General features: G+C 44.4%; 2 protein-coding genes across 2 annotated transcripts in view; both read right to left on the bottom strand.

The window, feature by feature from the left end:
- Positions 1–2,145: 2,145 nt before the first annotated feature.
- GLOD5 (glyoxalase domain containing 5) lies at positions 2,146–7,449 on the bottom strand. The gene is made up of 4 exons (XM_085324240.1): positions 7,368–7,449; positions 5,825–6,057; positions 4,662–4,817; positions 2,146–3,710 (listed from the first exon to the last, which is right to left on the bottom strand). The coding sequence occupies exons 2-4, from the start codon at positions 5,963–5,965 to the stop codon at positions 3,549–3,551; spliced, it is 459 nt and encodes a 152-aa protein (XP_085180366.1). The 5' UTR covers positions 5,966–6,057; positions 7,368–7,449; the 3' UTR covers positions 2,146–3,548.
- A 1,057-nt stretch (positions 7,450–8,506) lies between these two features.
- The window catches only part of LOC146584682 (exocyst complex component 1-like), a 37,798-nt gene continuing 25,108 nt past the window's right edge, over positions 8,507–21,196 (bottom strand). The window contains exons 10-17 of the mRNA XM_085324226.1: positions 18,592–18,710; positions 18,239–18,349; positions 17,754–17,824; positions 16,545–16,785; positions 15,764–15,947; positions 13,986–14,185; positions 10,193–10,387; positions 8,507–9,385 (exon numbers count right to left, since the gene is read on the bottom strand). Of these exons, the coding sequence (XP_085180352.1) occupies positions 9,230–9,385; positions 10,193–10,387; positions 13,986–14,185; positions 15,764–15,947; positions 16,545–16,785; positions 17,754–17,824; positions 18,239–18,349; positions 18,592–18,710 (1,277 nt within the window). The 3' untranslated portion in view covers positions 8,507–9,229. The remainder of the gene's footprint in view (positions 9,386–10,192; positions 10,388–13,985; positions 14,186–15,763; positions 15,948–16,544; positions 16,786–17,753; positions 17,825–18,238; positions 18,350–18,591; positions 18,711–21,196) is intronic.

Here is a 21,196-nt window from a genome sequence, read left to right as displayed (position 1 = left end):
AAAGCAGCCACCAGATACAGGGAGTCCAGGAGCGCTCCCCTTCCCAGTGGCTCCCTACGGACTCAGTCCCAACAGCTACTTTCTGCAGGGTCTGACTTCCCAGCCCCTTGGCTCTGTGGGGGTGCACACCTCAGTGTGTGATCTAAGCTTCCTCTCACCTCCCCGTCTCCCTTCTATCATACAGCAGCCAGGGTGGTGGGAAGGCAGTTATTTCAAGCGTAGATCTGTGATCTTCTCTTTGATTTCTTCTTCTACTTCTTCCCAGGTCATTATGGAAGTTCATTCACCCATTGGATGGAGAAGTGGTGTTCAGAGACTGAATGGTTTGTTGTCTCTATGCTACTCTTGTACCTTACTTGGAGCACTCACGTAGCAATAACCCTGATGGGTAACATTCAGGCCTATTTAACTCAAAACAGTTTCCAAAAATTAGATCCCTTTAACTCACTAAGAAACAAATTTAGGAAAACTAATTCACAATTTTGGGGACTTCATGACTTCAGTGGTTCTGTCTGATGCTCAGGCTGCTGTCTGGGAATATGCAAAATGTATTATTTTGCAGGTAAGATGGCAATACAAAACTGAGATCCTCTGTTCAGCTCCTGGAGAGTGTACAGGGAACATGCTTCCCCAAGGGAACATCTCCACGGCACAGCCCTACGGGTGTGTGGTGGGAAAAGCAGAGGAAGGGGTATTTAGAACTGAACACCACCACACGGAGGAACCACCACAAATGGTATCTATCCACATTATCCCAGGAGAGTGATCAAGTAAGAAAGCTAGTACTCATCACTGCCTGGATATGACTAACCTGTGCATGGTGCCCTCTGGTGTCAGTGCTGGCAGATGTGACTCTTTCTGCATTTTCATTTTTCATGAAATGGCCTGTTGCTTTCTTTCAGTGCTGAGACTGGTAGTTGCAGGACCAGCTTTCAACTTTCACCCACAGGCACACAAAGCAAGAATGTCAAACATTAGAGCTAATCTTGTTCATGACTCCATCCTGCTTATGCCTTTGGGAAGGTCAGGTTAGGGCCTACAGATAGGATTTCTTTGCACATATATCCAGGCCTGATATGCAGGGCTAGGCAGAGGGGTCCAAGACATCTCTGACTCTGCTGGAATACCTGCTAAGGAGACTCTGATGCTCACAGTATCAGTGCATGGTGCTTTGATCTTATGAATGTAGTAGAAATGTTAAGGTTGATCTGAATGCTGAATGAGTGAAAATTGCTCTGTATGAAAGCAATAGAAGGAAGGAGAAGGGCTCTGTGACGTGCATGTGCTGAAGGCACCTGGAGTAGGAGTTCCTCAGGATCCCAGAACACATCTACGTACAGCTTCTCCAGACACCCAGATTAGGAGGCAAGGGACAGTTCATGGCTGAGACAGGACAGATCCCTGTCCTCTCCTACATGCAACAAAAAGGCATGTCCAGACCTAGCATGTGTTCACCGTCCTATGAGGAACACAGAGCATATGAGTAGAACTTGATAACTGGCATCCCTTGTCATCTCTGTCATTCCAAGAATCCTGCACAGACCGCCTGGATACATGCACTCTGGTGCCTGACGGATGAACAGACTCCTTGAACTCTCACATACCTTGATGTTTGGGTGTGAGAGAATGTAATTGTGTACAAGCCGAATCTGTTCTGCTAAAAAAAAAAAAAAAAAAAAAAAATCACCTTCTCCTCCTGTAGGTTCTCAAACAGAGCTGTGCTACAGCATTGTTAAAATGCTGCAACATTATTCCCTGAAATCTGCACTAGACCTGATGGTGCAATACGGATGTGTCTGCAGTCCTGCAAGAATTTAAGGGACTCACTTCACCTTTACAAGGTAAAGACTGTGAGCTCCCTCTGGCTTGTCTCCCATGACAGCTTTTGTTATTAGCTTCCCTGAATGGTTCAGCTGAAACTGAAAACAGCTTCCATCCCTACTACCAGCATGGACGCAAGCTTTTCATAAGCTGAAGCACTGAATTTATTAGGGATTTGGGATTTTTTCATCTAGAAATCCAGAAGAATTTTACGTTTCCCAGGAAATATCATCAGGGGAAAAGTACAGACAGTTCACTGATTATTTTGGTTTTAGAGATTATTTTAGCTGTAGAGGTCAGAAGAGTTCTATCTACATTCTAGTGCTATTTCTCGGATGATAACATTGCTACCCCAGTGTGGCCAGCTGGGGAACTGCTCTCCTTGAAAAAAAAGAACAAGTCTCTCTTTCTTCTTCTAAGCTTTTTAAATAATTGAAGCATTAAATAAGGGAGGAAACTCAGGAGATGACAATCCCCTAAATAACTGTATGCAATCAGTCAGGGGTACAGTACACTCTTCTGTGATACACCCCTGCCCAGCTCTGCCAACACACCTTCCTCCTTGCAGGGGATGTGCCAGGTCTCCCATGCTGTGCAGGCAGTTCCATGCTAACGTTCCTTTAAGCACTGGTGATACTCTGTATGCCTTTTATGGACAGAGGAAGGCAAGAGCATCTGCTAGCCTCTCCTTGGCCCAGAGGTTCCTCCACAACCAAACATGTTGCCATGTGGATCCAAGGTTTGCAGGAAGGCTGCTGCTCTAAGAAATGACTAAGACTCACAGCCCATGTGAATGTGTCATCCATGGGGAAAGACAGGAGAAGCAAATGCCTTTAGTACAAGGTTRCTCCCTTCCCTTGGTACCTGGAATGCACAGGCCAGACAGATGCAGCTGGTTGCAAGGGACTCAGAGCCAGAGGCAAGGCCTGTTGCTGCACTGGTAAAACTATGCAACAAGGAGGTGCCATAGGGGATCCRATGTGGAGGTTTCATGCTTGATTCCAGGGTCTTTTTAACACTTCGTTTCACCCTGCTCCCTGCAAAGAATTTAGCTGAGCTCCCTGACGTTCAGTCACTCTCCCCTCCATGCAGCCACCTTGTCTCTACTTTGCTCCTTGCCTGGGTGACAGAAGCACTGTGACTATTCAAGTATTTATGCAGTGCTGAATATGAGACACAGAGCCCCRTAAGTGCTTTATGTGTCAAATACTGAGGTCCAGCTCCCCCTTCCCAGGCCGGAGGTGAGTTTCAATAGCCACAGCCGGATTTAAACCAGTGACTTGGTGTTAGAGCCACCAGTGACAGTTAGTCTGGGTCATACTGAGCAGGCTGAGAGGAAGGGGGATACAGAAATCTTAAAGTGTGTAAAAAAGTGGCTATGAAGAGGAAAGGAATGACAAGTTCTTTGTGTTCATGGTGAACAGGGCAGAAATCACATCTCATATGCAGCAAAAGAGGCTTCAGACATTAGGAACAATGTTGTCTCAGCAAGAGAGGCGCAGCAGCAGGACAGATCTTCCAGGGAGGGCATGAAGTCTCCATCACTGGAGATTTATAAAAGCAGGATTGAGGGATAGCTCTTAGAGTTCGTGCAGACCTATTTTTCATTGCTCTATAGGTCTGAAAGTTGAGTCTTGTTCTAAGTTTGCAGGATGTGAACTGGTCATTAAAATTGTCGCCTCTGTGTCCCRTCTCTTGTGGGGACTCAATTAGAGTGTAGATTGTGGTTAGTGTTCCCCTCTGCTAACTGCAGTCATGCTTGTCATATCTGTGCCATACCTAGAAACCTCGATCAGGTTCTCATCAGGGTCTCGGAAGTAGATGGATGTTATAGGACCCATAGCACCAGTTCTGGCCACAGGACCTTCTTCAACCTTCACCCCGCAGGCCTGAGAGGAGACATAAAAGCCAGCATTTAATGCTTAAGGAGTTGTGTGCTCTTCCCCCTGCCCTGAAAATATGAGCTTTTGGATGACAAAATTCTGACATCCCCAAGGCACAGACCCTGAACACRTCACTTGAGAGGCCCTGGCTTCACACTCAGAAAATGCCAAGTCTCTTCAGACCACTAACAGCGTCTTGAATGGCAAGGCCAACCAAGCAGTGCTGCTGTCACTTCTCTGGCTCTGAGTCATCTCATCCCACAGCACTGAAAAAGTGTCCAGCTCAGAAACACACAATCAAGCTAGACTGGACTATGAGATCTTTGGGAAGAGAAACAAGATTGAAAAATGTAATATGGAGGGTCAGTATTAATGGCCTGTCCTGACATGATTAGACATGAATATCTGTATTGATCACAGAAGATTTTGGCAGTTACTGAGCACTGCTATACCTGTAATGGAAGGCCTGTGAGGCTCAGTAGATTTCTCCTGGACAGTTACATCTTGTCCTCCCTGAAACAACTCAGCTACTACCTTTCATCACCACCTCAGGGTCCTGATACTCAGCCTTGGGTCCTGGTGGAGGCACAACGCACAGCACCTCTGCCATATGGCTAATTCTTGCAGGGAGGTCTTGATTTTTTACATAAGCCTTCCGTCCAGCACACACTGGCTTGCATGTATGCCAAACAAAACTGGTGCTTATTTTGTCAGATGTTGAAAAATAAAAGCTATGAGATTCCTTTCCATGCACTTCTCAAATTAACTTAGTGTCTCTACACTGTTCAGTTGCAGCCATTTCAATAATAGAGCTTGATTTGTGCCCATAAAAGTACAATTGCAACTGAAGTTGCAGATGAAGGCAAGTTCGTTAGCTCTGTTTCCAGGCTGGCCCCTCAGCTCTCTCATTACAGCCACAGCTCACATCACTATATGCATGCTATACACCTTCCTCACCTTCAGATGTTTGAGCAGCTGGTCCAGGGGGGTCTGCGTAATAAGGCAAACGTCTGCAGAACCGGGGACTGGGCATCGAGCCTTGGGTTCAAATTCCTTCCCAGCCTCATGGAGGTTAAACTTCTGGCAGCCAAAACGTAAAGCTTTGCGGTTTCCCTGTCCCCAAAGAGAAGAATCAATGTCCTGTAAGATTTTCTCACCTTGAAGTCTTCAGTATCCATTCACCTGTGTAGTCCTAACACCTGGGAACTTGACTGTATCTTCGCTATCTTCTCTGGGCTCCCACTGTGACAACCCAAGATAAGAACCGACCACTACAACATTTACACTACCTTTCTGGATATGTGAAGTGACTCAGGAAAGGTAGCATGAGACTTATAACTGGGTACAGCTACTTTTCCAGCCCAGAACAATGCCAGTGTTCAGTTCTGGACACCCTCTGGACACTTGTCTGTGGGCAGCCACAGAAATAACGCAGCGATTGGCACTGCAGAGAGAACAAATATGAGACAGTGGGAAAAGAGTGAGGAAGAAGGTTTTGGCACCTCTTTTCTTTGCAGACCCTCAGGGAGATTTCTGCAGGCATATATAGCAGCTGAGTGCTGAACCCCATCAAAATGTAGTATAGCAACTTGCCACATGTGCCCACTGTAGCCCTGGGATGTGAGTGCAACTGCTTTACATAAACTTGGTAGGGCGGGGGAGTTATTGAGAGTTATAAAGGTGCAGTGCAGATGTTCAAAACAAGTAAAGTGGTCTGAAACTTGGCCAAAGGATGGGTTGGGGCTGTCCTGAAAAGATTACCCATCTTTTTTCTGTTTATCGGTGGCAATATCAAAACAAGAGTCTACCAGACAGCATTAGAGGATTTATAGGTTTGAGGGTTCTCCTCCTCCTTCAGTCCTGGCACCTACGTTTTTCATGAAGCCTCTTCTTTTTTCTCACTTTGACACCTTCTACAGTGTAGTTTGAACCTTTCCTTGACTCAGCTTGACCCTCTTGAAACTCAGACCTCTGTGGACTACAGTTTGTGATGGTCATGCCATCCCYACCCCAAGGAGATGTCCCAAGAAGCACTGTCAGAGGTCCACAGTGGCTGTCCACTGGCCCAGGACTCTGCTTTCAGGTCTTCTAGACCTAAGCCTCCCCTATGTCCCTGTTACCTTGAAAGTGACCACCTCCATGCCAAGCACTTTGGAATAAAAGGCCACAGTGTCCTCAATGCTCTTCACAGTCAGCACGAGGTGGTCCAGTCGCTGGATAAAGCAAGGAGGTGGACTCATGGACTCCTCCTTCCAGGACATTATCTCAGAGATAGGAACCACACCATGAAACTACAGAAGATGACGTTTCGGGGCAACCAAATCCTTTGTGAGCCAGTCCAGATAGCTGTGAACTGAATTGTGAATGGAGGTCAAATAGGTTTTCTTTTACCTTGCARGTGGCACAAGTATAGAATCAAAATAGTCTCCTCCATGGAAGGGCCTCAGACCCCAGCTCAGYGCTGGTGGGATCTGAGCATGCCAGAGCCCAGGGGCTGGGGCAGGTCCTGGAGCACCATCTGGGTGACTGAGCTGAGGACTGATGTCATTGAGGTGCTGAGCTCATAACGAATAAAAATCTGTGTACACTAAGAGTGGACGGTGTGTCTGGCATAAGTCAAGGTTGTGACAAACCCCTCACAAAAGGAGTCAAGTTTCCTTCAAATCACTAACTGCTCTGTACTTACATATATTTACTTCTCTGTTAAAAAGTCCCAGATTCTGGGATAAATGATGTCCCACTATTCTGAGACCTTCAACAAGTTTTCCAATGACACCCTCATATAGGAGATACATTCCTGCTGGCTATCAGGGAAAACAGGTAGATGAAAAGTAAACCTTTTAAACCAGTATAAAGTGACACCAATCAGAATAAACAGCCACAAAACCAACCCCCTTTTGCCCTTGCCATTCACCTTGAAACACTTGACTCAATAGCAAGCAGATGGTGAGGCTGATGCCAGAGATTCATGGAGCTTGTATCCAGCACCAGGGTATGTGGAACTCCCTAGCCTGGATTTACAGTGTGTCTCCTAGCGTTTTCTCACATTTGGATTCTTATCGTCTGGCATTGCCCTGCTGCAACGGAGCGCATGGGAAGTGGCTGGCAAGGAAATACTTCAAAGGTCTGCTGACCCAAGAGTGAGGTCAGTGTAAAAGCAGGCAGGGTTTCACCAGGGCAAAACATTAATCTCTTCCCTGCAGTCAGAAGCACTCGCTTGGAGCAGGACCCCGCCGCCACCAAGCCAGAGCGGACACGCAGCATTCCCCTAAATACGCCCTGTTAGTGTTTGCACCAGCTAGGGAGAGAAGCTGTTAGCAGAGGCAAAGAAAAGGCAGCTAAAAGGCACCCCTCATCCTTGTCGCAGATGGTGTTTGGTGTTAAACAACCTCACCTCTGCACACCCCAGGCCTCCAACCCTCTGCAAAACCCTACTGCTTTTCTGTAGCTGTTTGTCTCTTCTGAAATAGAAGGAAACATTCACCCAGGAAGTTCTGCCAAGTAATCTCTAGTTGCAGGGCCCTCGTTTCACAGCCTGCAGCTCCCACCTCCTGCTTAATAAACCTCCCAGCCTAACTCTCATTGCCCATGTGAACATGTAAGCTTTGTGACCCCTTAGTAAACAACCACAGGGAAGTCAGATTACAAAAGTAAATTGAGTACCTGCAAGCAGGAGAGGCAGAGCAGCTGGGAGCCTGCCGCTGGAACGAGTGTGCCAACCCCTACGATTATTCACTTCCTGCTCTGCCCAGAGCTGAGCTGTGCTGGGAGCAGCGGGGTAGACGTAAAGGGAGGGGGGAAAAGAGAGAGGGAGGGGGGGAAAGAGAGATTAGAAACAGGCGCTGTAAGCATTGCTGCTTGTGGAGGTGTGCTCTGAACTCTGGAAGGACYTGAAAGTCCATCCAGACTGAGTTGCTTGAAACATCCCCGGTAAAGACCAGGGACAGTTTAGCCATTTATCTTTCCCKCACAAGGGAAAACTGTATTAATGTGCTCTATTAAAGCACACTGCTTATTCCAGGGTGACTTAAGTGGTAAAAAGACAGCAAGGATGTCTCTAGAGAAGAGGACCTGAGGCAGCCAGCTGCAACGTATGACACTTGATGTCCTTGGAAGCACTGTTGACCAGTGCTCTCATTCTGCAAAAAAAATGAGTGAACTACAGGCACCACGTAACAAACCAAACATTCAACAAGGAGCWACAACAAAAGAGCCCCGGAGTGGTGTTCACATTTCTGGACATCAGAAAGGGAGTGGAGAAACAAGCTGCCATGTCCATGGACATGATCTGTGACCAGGGGCAAAGTTTTTTTATTTTCTTCTTCTACAGAAAGTAAATCTGAAAAAAATAGAATGGAGTTTTGAAAGCTCTGAAGCTCTCCAGACACTTGACTCCAAGGCATGGAGTAGTTCAGGCTGAGGAAAAGCTGCTGGAGGAAGTGGTTCAAGGCTCAGGAYATGCTATGTTAAAAATATTCGRCACAAACCTTCTCCACCCACACTGYCCGCACTTCGCATGGTATAGCAATGCTTCACATATAGTGAACATTTCCAATATGCAGAAATATCTGAAAATACCCTGGCAAGGAAATTGGCCCCTAGCCTGCTTTGAGATTTTAGGGGATTCCACAATATCAAGTATGAAAGAAATTTAACGAGTGCTTTCATTTGCATTATTTTTTACTTGCATTGAAAAAAAAGAAGTTCAGGGTCTTCATTTTTTAATGGTATGGCTATTCTGGGTAGTAAATCTGACCTRAGACATCATCACAGGACACAAGAATTACACAAAGGCTGTATTTTCAACAACAAAAAGACATTAACAACTTGTGACATTGCTGTGGGATGCTTCTTGAGAAAATGGTGTAAGAACAGGAAATTCCCTGAGAAATCATTTTGGATCCCTAGAACAGAGCTTGTTCTACTCCAGTTTTCATTCACGGAAAACATTCCTCAGCTAAAAGTAATRAACACTATGACATAAGGTAACTCTGAATTTTCAGCTCTCTGTGCTAAAGTGCTGGTGGAGTAGCCATATATGTTCTGATGCTCAGATATAATACCATTAGAAACACATTTAGGTGAAAACACATTTAGGTGACTCAGTGAAAGCACCTTCTTGTCTTAGCACAGACACTGTAAATCTGGAAACAGTTAAAAAGGTAGAGAATTCTTGGCGAGAAGATGGCTTTCACTGTTCAGCTGCACAGGGCCCTGGGAAGTGGCCTCCTGAAGAGCCACAGTATTGGCACTCACTTTGGCAGAAATTCAAGGTTTGAGGATTTATTACTAGCTGCAGAAAGGTTACTTGGAAGGCGAAAGTTATGGCTTGGGTCTGGAAACTCCGTTTCCCCACGGGAAGACTGACAAGGCAAAGGTAATTTGGCATTAAGTTCAGGATGAGACCCCAGATATCAAATATTAGCCTGGGAAGGGGTTTGCATTTGAGTTTTGCTCCTTAAAGGTGTAGTTGCAGGGGGTTTCTGATCTACTCTCAACAGAGATACATCCAGGCAGGGCTGCTTTTACATGCTGGATAGAGTGATTGAGTTGAAGTAGCTCAGTAAGTCTTCCATGGTGAAGTTCATGATGATCCCTGATCCTGCATAACAACGTTGGATAAGATCCTCAAACTCCTGGTACTGCCGTATGAACTCCTGTTCCATAGCATGCCACACCACCTGGGGAAAAACACASAGATCATTAGCTGTCTCCTCATCAGTCCATGACGGCTATACGCAGATGCTTATTGCAGAGGAAAAACAAATCCAGCATACTCTGCTACACTAAAGTAAGATAGGCCAGAAGGAACACCTTTGGGCATCATCAGCAGAAGATACACTGTGAAATAACTCCCAGGTTGGCTCCATGGCCATCCACACTGCATGAATGTTAGTTCATTCYTGACTTCTTTTTTGGTTTGGACCAACCAGTTCTCCCTGAGGTGAAATCCTGAAGTGGTTTGTCCTGCCCTAGGGACTGTTTCTGTAGGTCATTTGAGACAGCAGGCAAGAACAGACCACATTTGTTGCCTCCAGGACTATTCTACTGGGCTTGAGTGTGCCAAGAACCTCCCACGTGCCATCCACCTGTACACTAACATATACTCTGCTTCTTGCTCACCCTGGTGGCCCATAAAGAAGATCTATATTCTTTCAAGCATTTTGAACTCCATCACCACAAAAAGTAATAATTAKATCCTAGTGAAAACTCAGCTGTGTGCTATACAGGGCAGTATTAGACCATGCTTTGGTGCTAATCTCATTTTCTGCTGCCTGAAGGGAGAGTGGTTCAAGTCTTTGAGAAGACAGCAGAGACATCACTAAGGAACAGGATAAGAGAATATTGACAGCAAGGAGAAGATGAAACATTTGGAAAGGTGAACAGAAACAATGGGTAGGAGACATCTTCCATATTTGTTGTTTTGCAGGCCTGAAACCCCTAAAACATAGCATTGCACCCAGATGTAAGGCCCACATTGCAATTACCGGCAAAAGATTTTCCTCAGGGGAGAGATACTTGTGGATTTTCCTGTAGAGGGTCTCAAGGGCTCTTTTTACTTCCTTGCCAGGGTATTTTTCAATGACTTTCCTCAGCTCTTGCTTGCTGTAGGCCAGATGAAAGCTGACTTCCTCTTCTTTCACCCCCTGAGCCACACGGGCTTTCACACCTTCAAAGAAGTGCTAGAAATGCAAAGAGACACTCAGTAATGACTGCCATAAAGTGGACTCATGTGTAAAGGTTGAAACCTGACCCCTTTACTCAGTTCCCTTCCTATGTCTAATTGAGTAGAAATCAGGTATTAGGGATTTCTTATTGTCCTCTAGGGAACCAGGGACACTGTACAGTCCTATCATGAAAATCATAGAATCGGTAAGGTTGGAAGGGACCTCTGGAGATCATCTAGTCCACCGCCCCTGCTCAAGCAGGGTCACCTAGAGCATGTTAGACAGGGTTGCATCCAGGCAGGCATTGAATATCTCTAGAGAAGGAGACTCCACAACCTCTCTGGACAACCTTCCTAGCATGCTGTAGAGAATTTCCTCAGTTCGTTTTCCTCTCTGCTTGGCAAGAAGGATCATGGAGCAGTATGGCTGCTGAAAAAACACTCATGTTCCTTGCTGCTTTATATAGTTTCACTCACTAGAGAGGGTTTGGAGAAAGTGCCAGGGGAATCCCAGAATCTGTTAAGTGCAAAGCAAAACCCAAGTTTTCTCAGTTCTTCCAGGATATTGTAAGAAAGTAGAAAAGGCTAGTCCATTGGGAGGAATTTCAAAAGAACGTATATCCCAGCTCAAGCATGGCTGACACATCTCAGAGCCCAGGGGTACATGAAACCCCAAAGAGAAACAGACAAGGGTAAATGTGTCTCAGCTAGTTTTCAGCAGCAGTGAAGCTCCACAAAAAGCTCAGTGCTGACACGATAGAGCTTTTTTTTTTTTTTTTTTTTTTTTTTAAGAGCGCTTTTCCAGACACAGAATCACAGAATCTGTTGGGCTGGAAGGGACCTTGGGAGGTTTCTAGTCCAAACTCCTGCTCAAAGCAGGATCAATATTGGATTCAGACCAGTCTGCTTGGGGCTTTTGTTCAGGTAGGTCTTTAAAATGAAGACCTACCTGAAGCCTGTAGTGGCAGCTTGTTCTAATGCTTTATTATCCTCACAGTGATTATTTTTCCTTATATCTAGTTGGAACCTTCCTTGTTTCAATATATGACTGTTGTGCCCCATTATCCTGTCATGCACCTCAGTAATGGGTCTGGCTCTGTCTGCCTTGTGATCTCCTCCTAGATATGGGAAGGGATGCTGTTAGGTCCTCCCATAGCTGTTTCTTCTCCAGGCTAAACAAGCCCAGCTCCCTGAACCTCTCTTCACAGGAAAAGTGCTCCAGCCCCCGACTATTTTGGTGGACCTCTGCTGAACTTTCTCTAGTTTATCAACATCTTTCCTATCATAGTTGGGCACAATATTGCAGATGTGGTCTAATGCAGACTGAATAAAGGGAGACCTACTGGCCACTGTTCTGTTCATACAGCACAATAAATTGTGTATTATCCTCTACTGCAATTCTCATTGAGGAAATATCCTAAATATCAAGGATTTTCAGGGAAAAAAGGGTTCCTAAATGTAAGAGCTCTTTTTAAAATTAAAAGTGGGCTCCTACATTACTTAGGCATTTTTGCAGTTTTTCTTCATATTAGTGAATTGAGCTCAAACTTGAAGAGCTACATGGGATGCAAGACAAGGCCATGTCAAGACTCTGAAAATCCTTGAGCAGAGTAAAATGGAAGTGCCTTCATGTACTAGTCACCTTGTTTTATTGTCAGCAATAAAATTAAACTTTCCCTTGCATAAGAGGGATTTGAAGCTGTTAATACAGGCAGAGCTGAAGGCAGCATAAGATACTGAACTTATCTTCCAGTCAAATCTGCAAGACGTTTGACAGCAAAGACTGGAAACAAATCAAAAGTGCTAGGCTCTATAAAGGATTCAAGCTGAACTCAGATTTTATTAGATGTTTTTTGGACAGTGAGCACATAGATAGGGAACAGAATTAGGAGGGGTCTCCAGAGCAGCCATCGACCTGGGAAGAATGCTTGTTTGAGTTGGGAAATCACAGAATCATAGAATCGGTAAGGTTGGAAGGGACCACTGGAAATCATCTAGTCCAACCTCCCTGCTCAAGCACGGTCACCTAGAGCATGTTAGACAGGGTTGCAGTCAGGCAGGCTTTGAATGTCTCCAGAGAAGGAGACTCCACAGCCTCTCTGGGCAACCTGTTCCAGAGGCTTTGAGCTCAGTTAACAAAGCAGCCACTTGGAAAGTCTGAAGCTATGTTAGATTTATTAGCCCAAGCAGCCATGCAAGAAGAACTAGCATCTGATAGACACAGGCATGCAATCAGAAATGAAAGGGGTCTCAACAGGTCCTCAAAACTCCACACTGAGGCTATGAATCACATAGGTACATCTGAGCCTGTAACAATGTCTAAGGCAATATAGTCCTGTTCTTATACAGGGAGCCAGATCTATGTTGTACCAAAAAAAAAAAAAAAAAAAAAAAAAAAAGTAGTAAGTGATCAAAGGCAGTATGGAAACATTTGGGAAGTGACAGTGTACTAATAAAATAATCTCAAATTGGATAATTGGATTTGGGGAAGGGGAAGGGAGGGGAGGTGTTGGGATGTTATAACGCCAGTTAGAATTCAACACTCTTATTTGCACTGAGAAGCGTATTATGGCTTGGAAGTGAATCCACACCCTAACCGGAAATTAATTCAAATTCTTATTTTGCCCACAAACCGGAACAAGAAACACTGATAATAAGTCATGGATCAATTGGATGAATCAAAATCAAACTGAAGCAGGTTTAATCACATCTGAATCCAGATCAGAATGGAACCAGAAGTCATTCCACTTCCATTCTCCTTCTAAACTGCAGAAAGTATCCCAGTGAGAGTAGCAGGGTGACAATCAGACAGGAGTTTTGCTCCATGGAAGTGTTTAGGCTTAAGTAACCAAGGGTGCTAGGGCAAACTTGTCTGGCATCACTGCCTACCCTACTCTTCTGTGAGGTGTCTGAATTTAGTACAAAAAGGTTATTTGCAATTTGTCCCATCTTCTTCCTGGGTTGTTCTTTTAATTGCTAAAGGCCAGAAGCTCTCCTATTCTCAAACCAAAGTGCAGTGTTTCTGCATGGGAAAAGGCTATTTCATTCAGCCAGATTTTGTGGAAAACTTGGAATGTGTAAAGCTATGATGGAGCCACTCTATACACGATTGTAATCGTCAGGGTTGAAAAGGTGTTTGAGGGGACCCCAGGGCAAGACAAACTCTACCTTAAACATTCCTGGCAGATATGTGCCTACCTTGTTCCTAAAAAAACTACAGCGGGGATTCCACAGTTTCAAAGTTCTTCAGGTAGTCTGTCCTGAGACAGGTTTATCATGAATAGTTTTTCTTGATGTCTAACAAAATGTCCCTTGGTATTACTTGATCATTTGATTTCCTGTCCTATCCATCATGGTTGTAGAAAAGGATTTGTTCCCTTAATCTTGCAACAGTCTGTTATATATTTTAAAATTATCATATCACCTCTCGCTTATCTCTGTTGGAGACCACCTCCACTCCTTAGGTCATGTTTTCTAAATTTCTTCTATAGGAACATTTGGATTATAATTTCTCCACTCTGGACTTTGTTCAGTGGGTTCATAATTTCTTGAAGTGCATGCCCTTTGAGACCCAAGCAAAGGTGCTGAACAAGATCAGTTTATACTGTACTCACATTGAGTTTCTCCAGTGGCTGGCCCAGATACTTGATAACATATTTCTCCAGGTGCTGACTATACCTTTGCTTGGCTTCTCTTTTTTTGTCCTCCAGGCAGCGTATCTTCTTTTGGCACAGGAAGCAGTGAATATGGTGGAAATTTTCCATCATGATCATATCTGTATTGGTCTTGAGATTTGCCGAGGACAGATTATTGACTTAAAAAGAGGAACAAATCAAGTGAGGAGAGCAGAAGCTCCAGGCTGGGTCAGGGGAGACATGAGGTGAGGAGACTGTCAGGCATTGGCTGACAGAAGAAATCTTTATCAAGAGTTCAGGTGACTCTCATCACACATTGTTTAGCTCTCCAGCCACTTTGTCTTGCAGAGGAAGATAAAGGTTTGGGGTTCATGATACTTAATGCCTGTTTACATAGAAGGGTGCAGAGACATCCAAGTTTGCTCCAACCCTGTCCAAATCTGCTTCTGAACTGAAAGCCAGAGAAGCATGTCAGTGTGGTGCTCACCAGCCTTACTAGCACAGACACAGCTCACCACACTGCCAGCTACATGCCAGCTGGTCTGGAGAGGGCTAGAGCTTGAGTAGCTCATTGTGTATGCAGAACAGAGACAGTCGTTCTCCCCCATCAGTGTAAACATGTTATTAGACTGTCTTATTTGAACTGTCTGAGTTCTTCCAGTACCAGAGGGAGTAACTATCCATTACACAAATACTAATCTCCATTCATTAGCTTGGTTTCCTATCTCACCTGCTTTGCTGTAAACATTCCTACAGCCTGAAGGGGCCTGTATATGTTAATTTTTGAGCTGCTACTCAGAGGGTCACCCCAAGCTTATCTGCAGGCAGGAGCTGGCTTTCCGCACCACCTATGATCTGCAGTTTAGAGGCTTGGAGCTGTTAGCTCTGCAGCCCCTAGGGTCCTCTTCAGGCTGGAAAGCAGGGCTCCTGCACTGAAAATCAGCTATGAACACCATGGAACTATATAACAACCCAGTGGTCTACTGAAATCTTCCTGCCTTACTTTCCTAATCCCTCCCTTTTTCCCAGCAGGCCTAGGTGCTTCCAGGAGAATTGTTCTGCTTTTGCTGCTCCTGGGGTGTCTATGCTTGTAAGAAGTGACTTATCTTTTTGTCAGGAGCTATATTCTCCAGAACACCCCAACCAGAGTCAGTTGCATGCAGCTCTGCGCTGCATTTGATGCAGAGAAGAAGAGGAAGAAAGAGTATCTGTGTGATACTACTCTACAGGAACAAGAAGAGCTCTTGTCTGTGACTGTGTCTGTATACAGGTGCTCAGATATATGTGGACATGAACGACACCTAGGGAGAGATGTTATATCATAATTTTAAAATATTGGAATGTTCTTGACAAAACAAAGTGCTGTATTTCATGTGACTCTCATTGCAACAGTTCAGTTCACCCTTAGACCTGTCTTTTGGTGTGTATATAACAGAAAAAGACAAATCCTTCATCTGCCCAGCCCATCCAAGAAAGGAGAGACTGAAATTAGATTCAAAGCAACGTATATCCATCTCAGCCCTCTGTTACAACTAGCATCAGCCCAGTGTAGGCAGACGCCATGCACCCAGCATGCTGCAGTACTTGTCTGATATTCTTAGACTCCTGCTTACTGAAGGCAATCTAAGCTTCAGGCAGTGATCAGGAGCCAGACAGCCTGCTCCTGTGGCTCAGCTGATTAGTGGTAACTCCTTAAGTTGCAGCAATACTGTTGCCTGACTGGACTTACATGTCCAGACTTCAGTCTTTGTACTTACTGCTGCTGAAGACGCTGCTGGCCAGTCTAACGTGTGCTTTGTCCAGCTCACCTCTCCGCTGAGCTGAGCTAAAAACTTCCTCCGAGAAATTCACAAACTCCTCAAAGCGGCTCACAAATGGCAGGATCCCACCTTTCATCTTGCTGGTCACCTTTGCCTCCTCGATCTCTTTGCACAAGGCCCCCTGGCAGTGATACACAAAAACAACATTGTCAGGCTCAGTGTAGCCCGAGCCTCGTTTTGCAGCATGGTAAGACACATGCCGGAAAGCAATTAGACCCTGTATACCAACAGTGCTGAACCTTCCCTTGTTCTCAATGGACTTGAGGCCAGGATCCCCTGCCAGTTCTGGCAAGATCTCAGTCCTCACACACTCCTCTCCTTGCAGCTCAGCCCTCGAATATTCGCTGCTGTACCACATGAGAACAGAAGAGCTTGGCTCCAACCATTTGACCTTCCTGTCACTGCTCCCACCGCCTCCTAGCATTGTGAATGAAAGAAAAGCCCTTCAATTTGACCACCCTGATGAATCAGTACTGATGAAGTAAATAGCATGTGACACTTACGTTTATTGTGCCCCAGTTCCCTCACACTGATGTAAACATTGTTTCAATGAAGCTCTAATCCCCCCAATATACAGAGAGCCAGACCCCTGCCTGATATATACCAGCATCATCTTCAGCAGAGTTTATGTTAGAGTTGCAGTTTAGAAGATCCTAGGTGAAGACAAACATTCCTCCAGACTACCTGGGCTTAATCCTACTGATAATGGGACACTTACAATGCATTTGTTGAAGCTGCTCTTGGCCAGGAGTAGCATGTTGCCCAGGACAGTGTTGAGGAAGGATGAGGGGAGAGATGAGGAAGAGCCCCACATCTCAAAGACGGAGTCATTCAAGGTAACCAAGACCTGCAAGCAGCTGAACGGGTGGACTTTATTGCAAACATCTAGAAAGCCTCTCAGCTCTGGTTCCAGGGAACTGAAGATCTCACTTAGCAGTCGAGTTGTAGGTTCATCTAGTCTAGAAAAAGCAAGCATTTAAATGAGGAGGACCACTGGCACCGTGGCCAGAGGGAGTGAATATGGGTAAATTTAGAGAAGAGAGAATCAAAACCTTCTCTATCACAGTATAGCCTGTTTACATTTGGGTCATCTTTCTGCTCTTCACTGTCTCTGCTTGGATGACTGTGGACTCAACCTCCAGCAGGAGAGCAGGTTAGCTATGGAGTCAGGCTGCTCAGTTCCCTCTAATTTAAGTTTGCTTGAGCTGCTTTTTTGCTAGAAGAGTAGTCTGCTGGTAAAAGTAGTTTCACCAACACTGAAACACTTCACAGGGTTGAACTGGTTTTGGTGACAATTTCACCAAATAAAAGTGCAAGTAAAAGTCCTTGTTTCACTTCAAAACTGGTGAAACCTTTCATTTCAATAAAGTGCAAATGTTTTGCTTTGATTTTCTGTGAACAGTCAATGTTATGATTCAAAATATAATAGTATATCTCGTATAGAACTGTATAGAGAGTATATATAATAGAATATATATCATATAGTATTCATGCATATATAAAATGTATAGAACATATGCTACACTGTCTGTACTATTCTATATGTAGCTGTTATTTTCAAATTTTTACTGTTTTGCCATCCAAATGACATTTTTTACGCTGACTTTTTTTTTTTTAAAGTTCTGTTCCATAAAATATTTTCACTTTATGACATTGGTAATAAGGAAATAAAACTGATCAAACATCGGACTTTCTCATGAGATGTAAATCTCATTTGCTGACCATTCTGAAGCAGAGGCACTGTACTGAGAAGAGGCAGAACCTGGAGGTTCCACTCGGCCTCTCTGCATGCCCAGCTAAAATGTCTCCTGGTTATTGCTGTCCAGGGCACAAAACTTGGGACCATATAACTGAAATTTGGATGGTGGAGAGTGTGTGTGGCTATGCCCTTGTTAGAGYAGCAAGCTATCTTTGATTCCTCACGTACTGGCTCTGAGGCTTAGTGCAAGGAGGGYCCTCTGGAGTTGCCATGCTTTCTCCTCCCCTAGTGGCAGATGCCTGAAAGAAAGAATGGAATGGAAAATATGATTCATTTGCCAAGATCTCATCTGTGCCCTTCCCCAGAAAGAAGAACTTTAGATCCGAATTTCATTTCAGCAGAAATAATGCTGCCTCATACTGTAGGCCAGTGTTCAGCATTTGGATACACATCGCTAGAGATCCTGTGATTTTGCTGGAGCCATCAATTAAGTCCAATGAAATTCTCCTTTACCATCAAAAAGTTGTGTTTTCTTATCCTTCCCCTTACTGACTCCTTACACTTAACATTGACTGTTGCTAGAAGACCAGAGCCCAGAACATCTCAGATATCTGGTACTGGTAAGCAGATGCACTTGTGCCTCCTGAGTTTTGTACCAATCAGGCAGGAGAACTGTCTGATGGGATTGAAGAGGACACAGTCCTCGTACTTACCTCCAGCACCTCCAGATCTGCAGCATCCTGGCTTAGCAGGAAGAATTTCTCAATGAACTGCTGTTCTGCAGTGCAAAGAGGTTGCAGCTCTTTCAGCACCTGCTCCAGCATCTGCTCAGAAACCATTGGGAACATTAGAAACCTCTTCAAGCACACACTGGGGACATTGGAGTGGATGTCCATGTCCACTTGAAATGAAGTCTAAGCCACTGTGATGAAAGATGCCAGAGGTACAAAACATACATGCTTCTGCTGCAGACATGAAGCACTAAAGAAAGGTTTGGGGAGTGGCTTGCAACACTGCACAGCCTCCGTGGGACATGTGAACCATTTAGCAAGTCTCAGCTCCTTACCTTGATGACATTGCCTCTGTTCGGTACATCCTCCTGGCCTTCTCTGCTCTCAGGGAGGCTTAATCGAGATTGCTGTTTGCTCCCTGTCACCATCGGCTTGTCTAAGACTTCCTGAAGACCTGGAACAGGCACAGTACTTTGGTAGGCATTCAGATATCTCTGTTCCTCTTGGTCTCTCCAGATGTTCTAATAATGTTAATGGATTAACGTGTTTTTTTAATTCTTTCTCTTGTTGTTTTTCAGATTATTTTCCCTGATTGTGACACTTACCTCTTTCCTATTCCTTGCTTAATACAACTCTCAAGAACAAGAGAATGAAAAATTCCATGGTGATAAGAGCATAAGTAAGTTTTAGGAAAAAATGGCTGTTGCTCTGCTTTTTTTATGATAAATTAATATTAAACAAAATCCCTGAAAGGGAGGGTTAGCTCTTCTCAAAAATCTTGCTTTTTAACTCATAAGTGCTCATTTGGAAATTAATATATTTTTCAAAAATTAGAAGTTTTTACTATAACATTTTCACTAGTTGTCTGGCTTCAACTRAAAAGTTGAAAATATTCTTTGAAATTTTCATTAAAAAATACCATTATATCACTAGAATGTTCAGTGAGGAAATATCCTTATAATTTTCTGATTAATTTAAAAAAATTATACCATTGCACCAACTTCAGTGGCCCTGACCTTGAGCTGACTCAAGCAAGCTTTCCGTTTCCTGTAACATCTGAAACATCCTTATCGGAGTTTTGGAGTTACTATCTTCAGAGATTTTACCTTTGGAAAGGTTTTGTGGGGGGTAGTCTACATTGCAAGCAGAGATGGGAGATGATAGACAGCTTTGCTCATCACCCCAGTCTTGGGGAAAAGGAAAAAAAAAAAGAAATGATCTCCTTCATAATCTTCCTTGCACACTTTGCAATGGAATATGATGAATGAGTGATATTTTTCTTTTTGGGAAGTGGAAAAAACAGGAAAAAATATCTTCCTGCAGCAAACAGAAATGAGTTTTTCAAGGCTGTAAATTTCAGCTTGGAAAAGGGAATGGGACAATGAGGAGAAAAAATTATTGTCTTGCAATTAATTGTAAATGGTTTGGGGTTTGCATTCGAAACTCTTCCATAATAAATAAAAAAGCAAACTCTCAAAGCTACAGGTAGTATATTTAGAACTGATCAATGCTAACAGTACTTTATGAGGCACAGAAGCAACCCTAAAAAATTCACTGCCACAGTAATGAGTGGAAAGAAACAGGCACTGAGAGCTAGTGTGAGTCTGTGTTTTTAAAACAAGCATGAGAAACGTTGTTAGCCTGTCATATGAGGCATGTATCCTTGTAGCCTGGGTTCTCATTCTTTAGGTAGTTCACCCTGGAGAAGGACAAGTGCAAGAGAGCACTTAGGTGGGTAAATTGTCTTTTCCTGCAAAATAAACCTAAGACAGATCCTACTGGAGACTGGGAGGGAGCTGGCCTTTGATGGCTTTACTGACGAGCAAAGCAAAGCATCGTACACCCAGACCAGTCTCCATGCACCTGAAACTCAGGTGAGAAAACTCATCTGAGCAGAGCTAACTGCATTGTTCAGTGGAGCAGTTCATTTGCAGGAAAATGTAATTGATATGACAAAAAATCAGTATTTGGTGAACTTCCTACCTGTCTCAGACCTCTTCTTACACCACGGAGCAAAGAATGCTACCCACACACCTACTAATTAGCATTAGCCCTACTTCAGGACCCCATACAAGTTCACTAGCCCTACCTGCCCACTCTGAAGCTAATGAAGGGAATCCTGCTGCACACTCATCCTGGCTCTGTGAGCAACACTGTCCTCAGCCTTGGACCTTGTATGTAAACCCTGAAGCCTCAAACCCTACCCCTAGCCTGAAAAGCCGTAAGGGTCTCCGAGTGATTTCTATCACAGGTAGCAGGTCTCAGCTTTCATACCTGCTCAGGAAGCCACATAAGCTCCAGTGATCACTGCAGCCAGGAAGAACTGTGAGCCCCGGTGCAGCCCAGAAAGACCCACTGAGACCAAACCTAGCCCCAGAAGCCCGGCTCCATCCTTGTGCCAGGAGACTTCCCAGGCCTCTGCTTTGGCACTAAGCTCCCTCAGCCAGAAAGCCCCTCATGCTCCAGCACCACTCCAATTAGTCCTCTTGTTAATGCCTGCAGCAAATTCAGTGCAGGGTTTCTGAGGATGCGGAGCCAGAGCAATACTCTGAGGTACTGCAACAGGCACCCTGCATCTGCTAGGTCAGCAGTTGAACTTGAGACTTGCACCTTTGGTCAGTCCACAAAGCACAAGTAGGGAGATGGCAGAGCAGGGAAGTGACTTCCCACTTTCRGGTAATTTATAACTGCGTAATAGCAGGTTCAGAGCCATTGAAATGGCCTTCCATCACTGCAGTTAGTTTCACAGAGACTGAATTTTATCTCAGGATTTTAATTACTCTCTTTTTTATGGGACCAACATAGACATGAAAGAAAAACAGACAAAGCACTAAAAGGAAATCACTGGTTTAACATTCACCAAAAGAGGATTAGGCAGACTCGCTGCAACACATGTCTTTCACTATCTTTTTCATTTTTAACAAGTCTGTTTGCATAAAG

This window comes from Rhea americana, unplaced genomic scaffold (genome assembly GCF_003343005.1).
Source record: "Rhea americana isolate MKP2758 unplaced genomic scaffold, rheAme1 scaffold_90, whole genome shotgun sequence".
Classification (NCBI taxonomy): domain Eukaryota; kingdom Metazoa; phylum Chordata; class Aves; order Rheiformes; family Rheidae; genus Rhea; species Rhea americana.
Note: the sequence above shows the minus strand (reverse complement) of the source record. Positions and strands in the feature narration are given on the sequence as shown.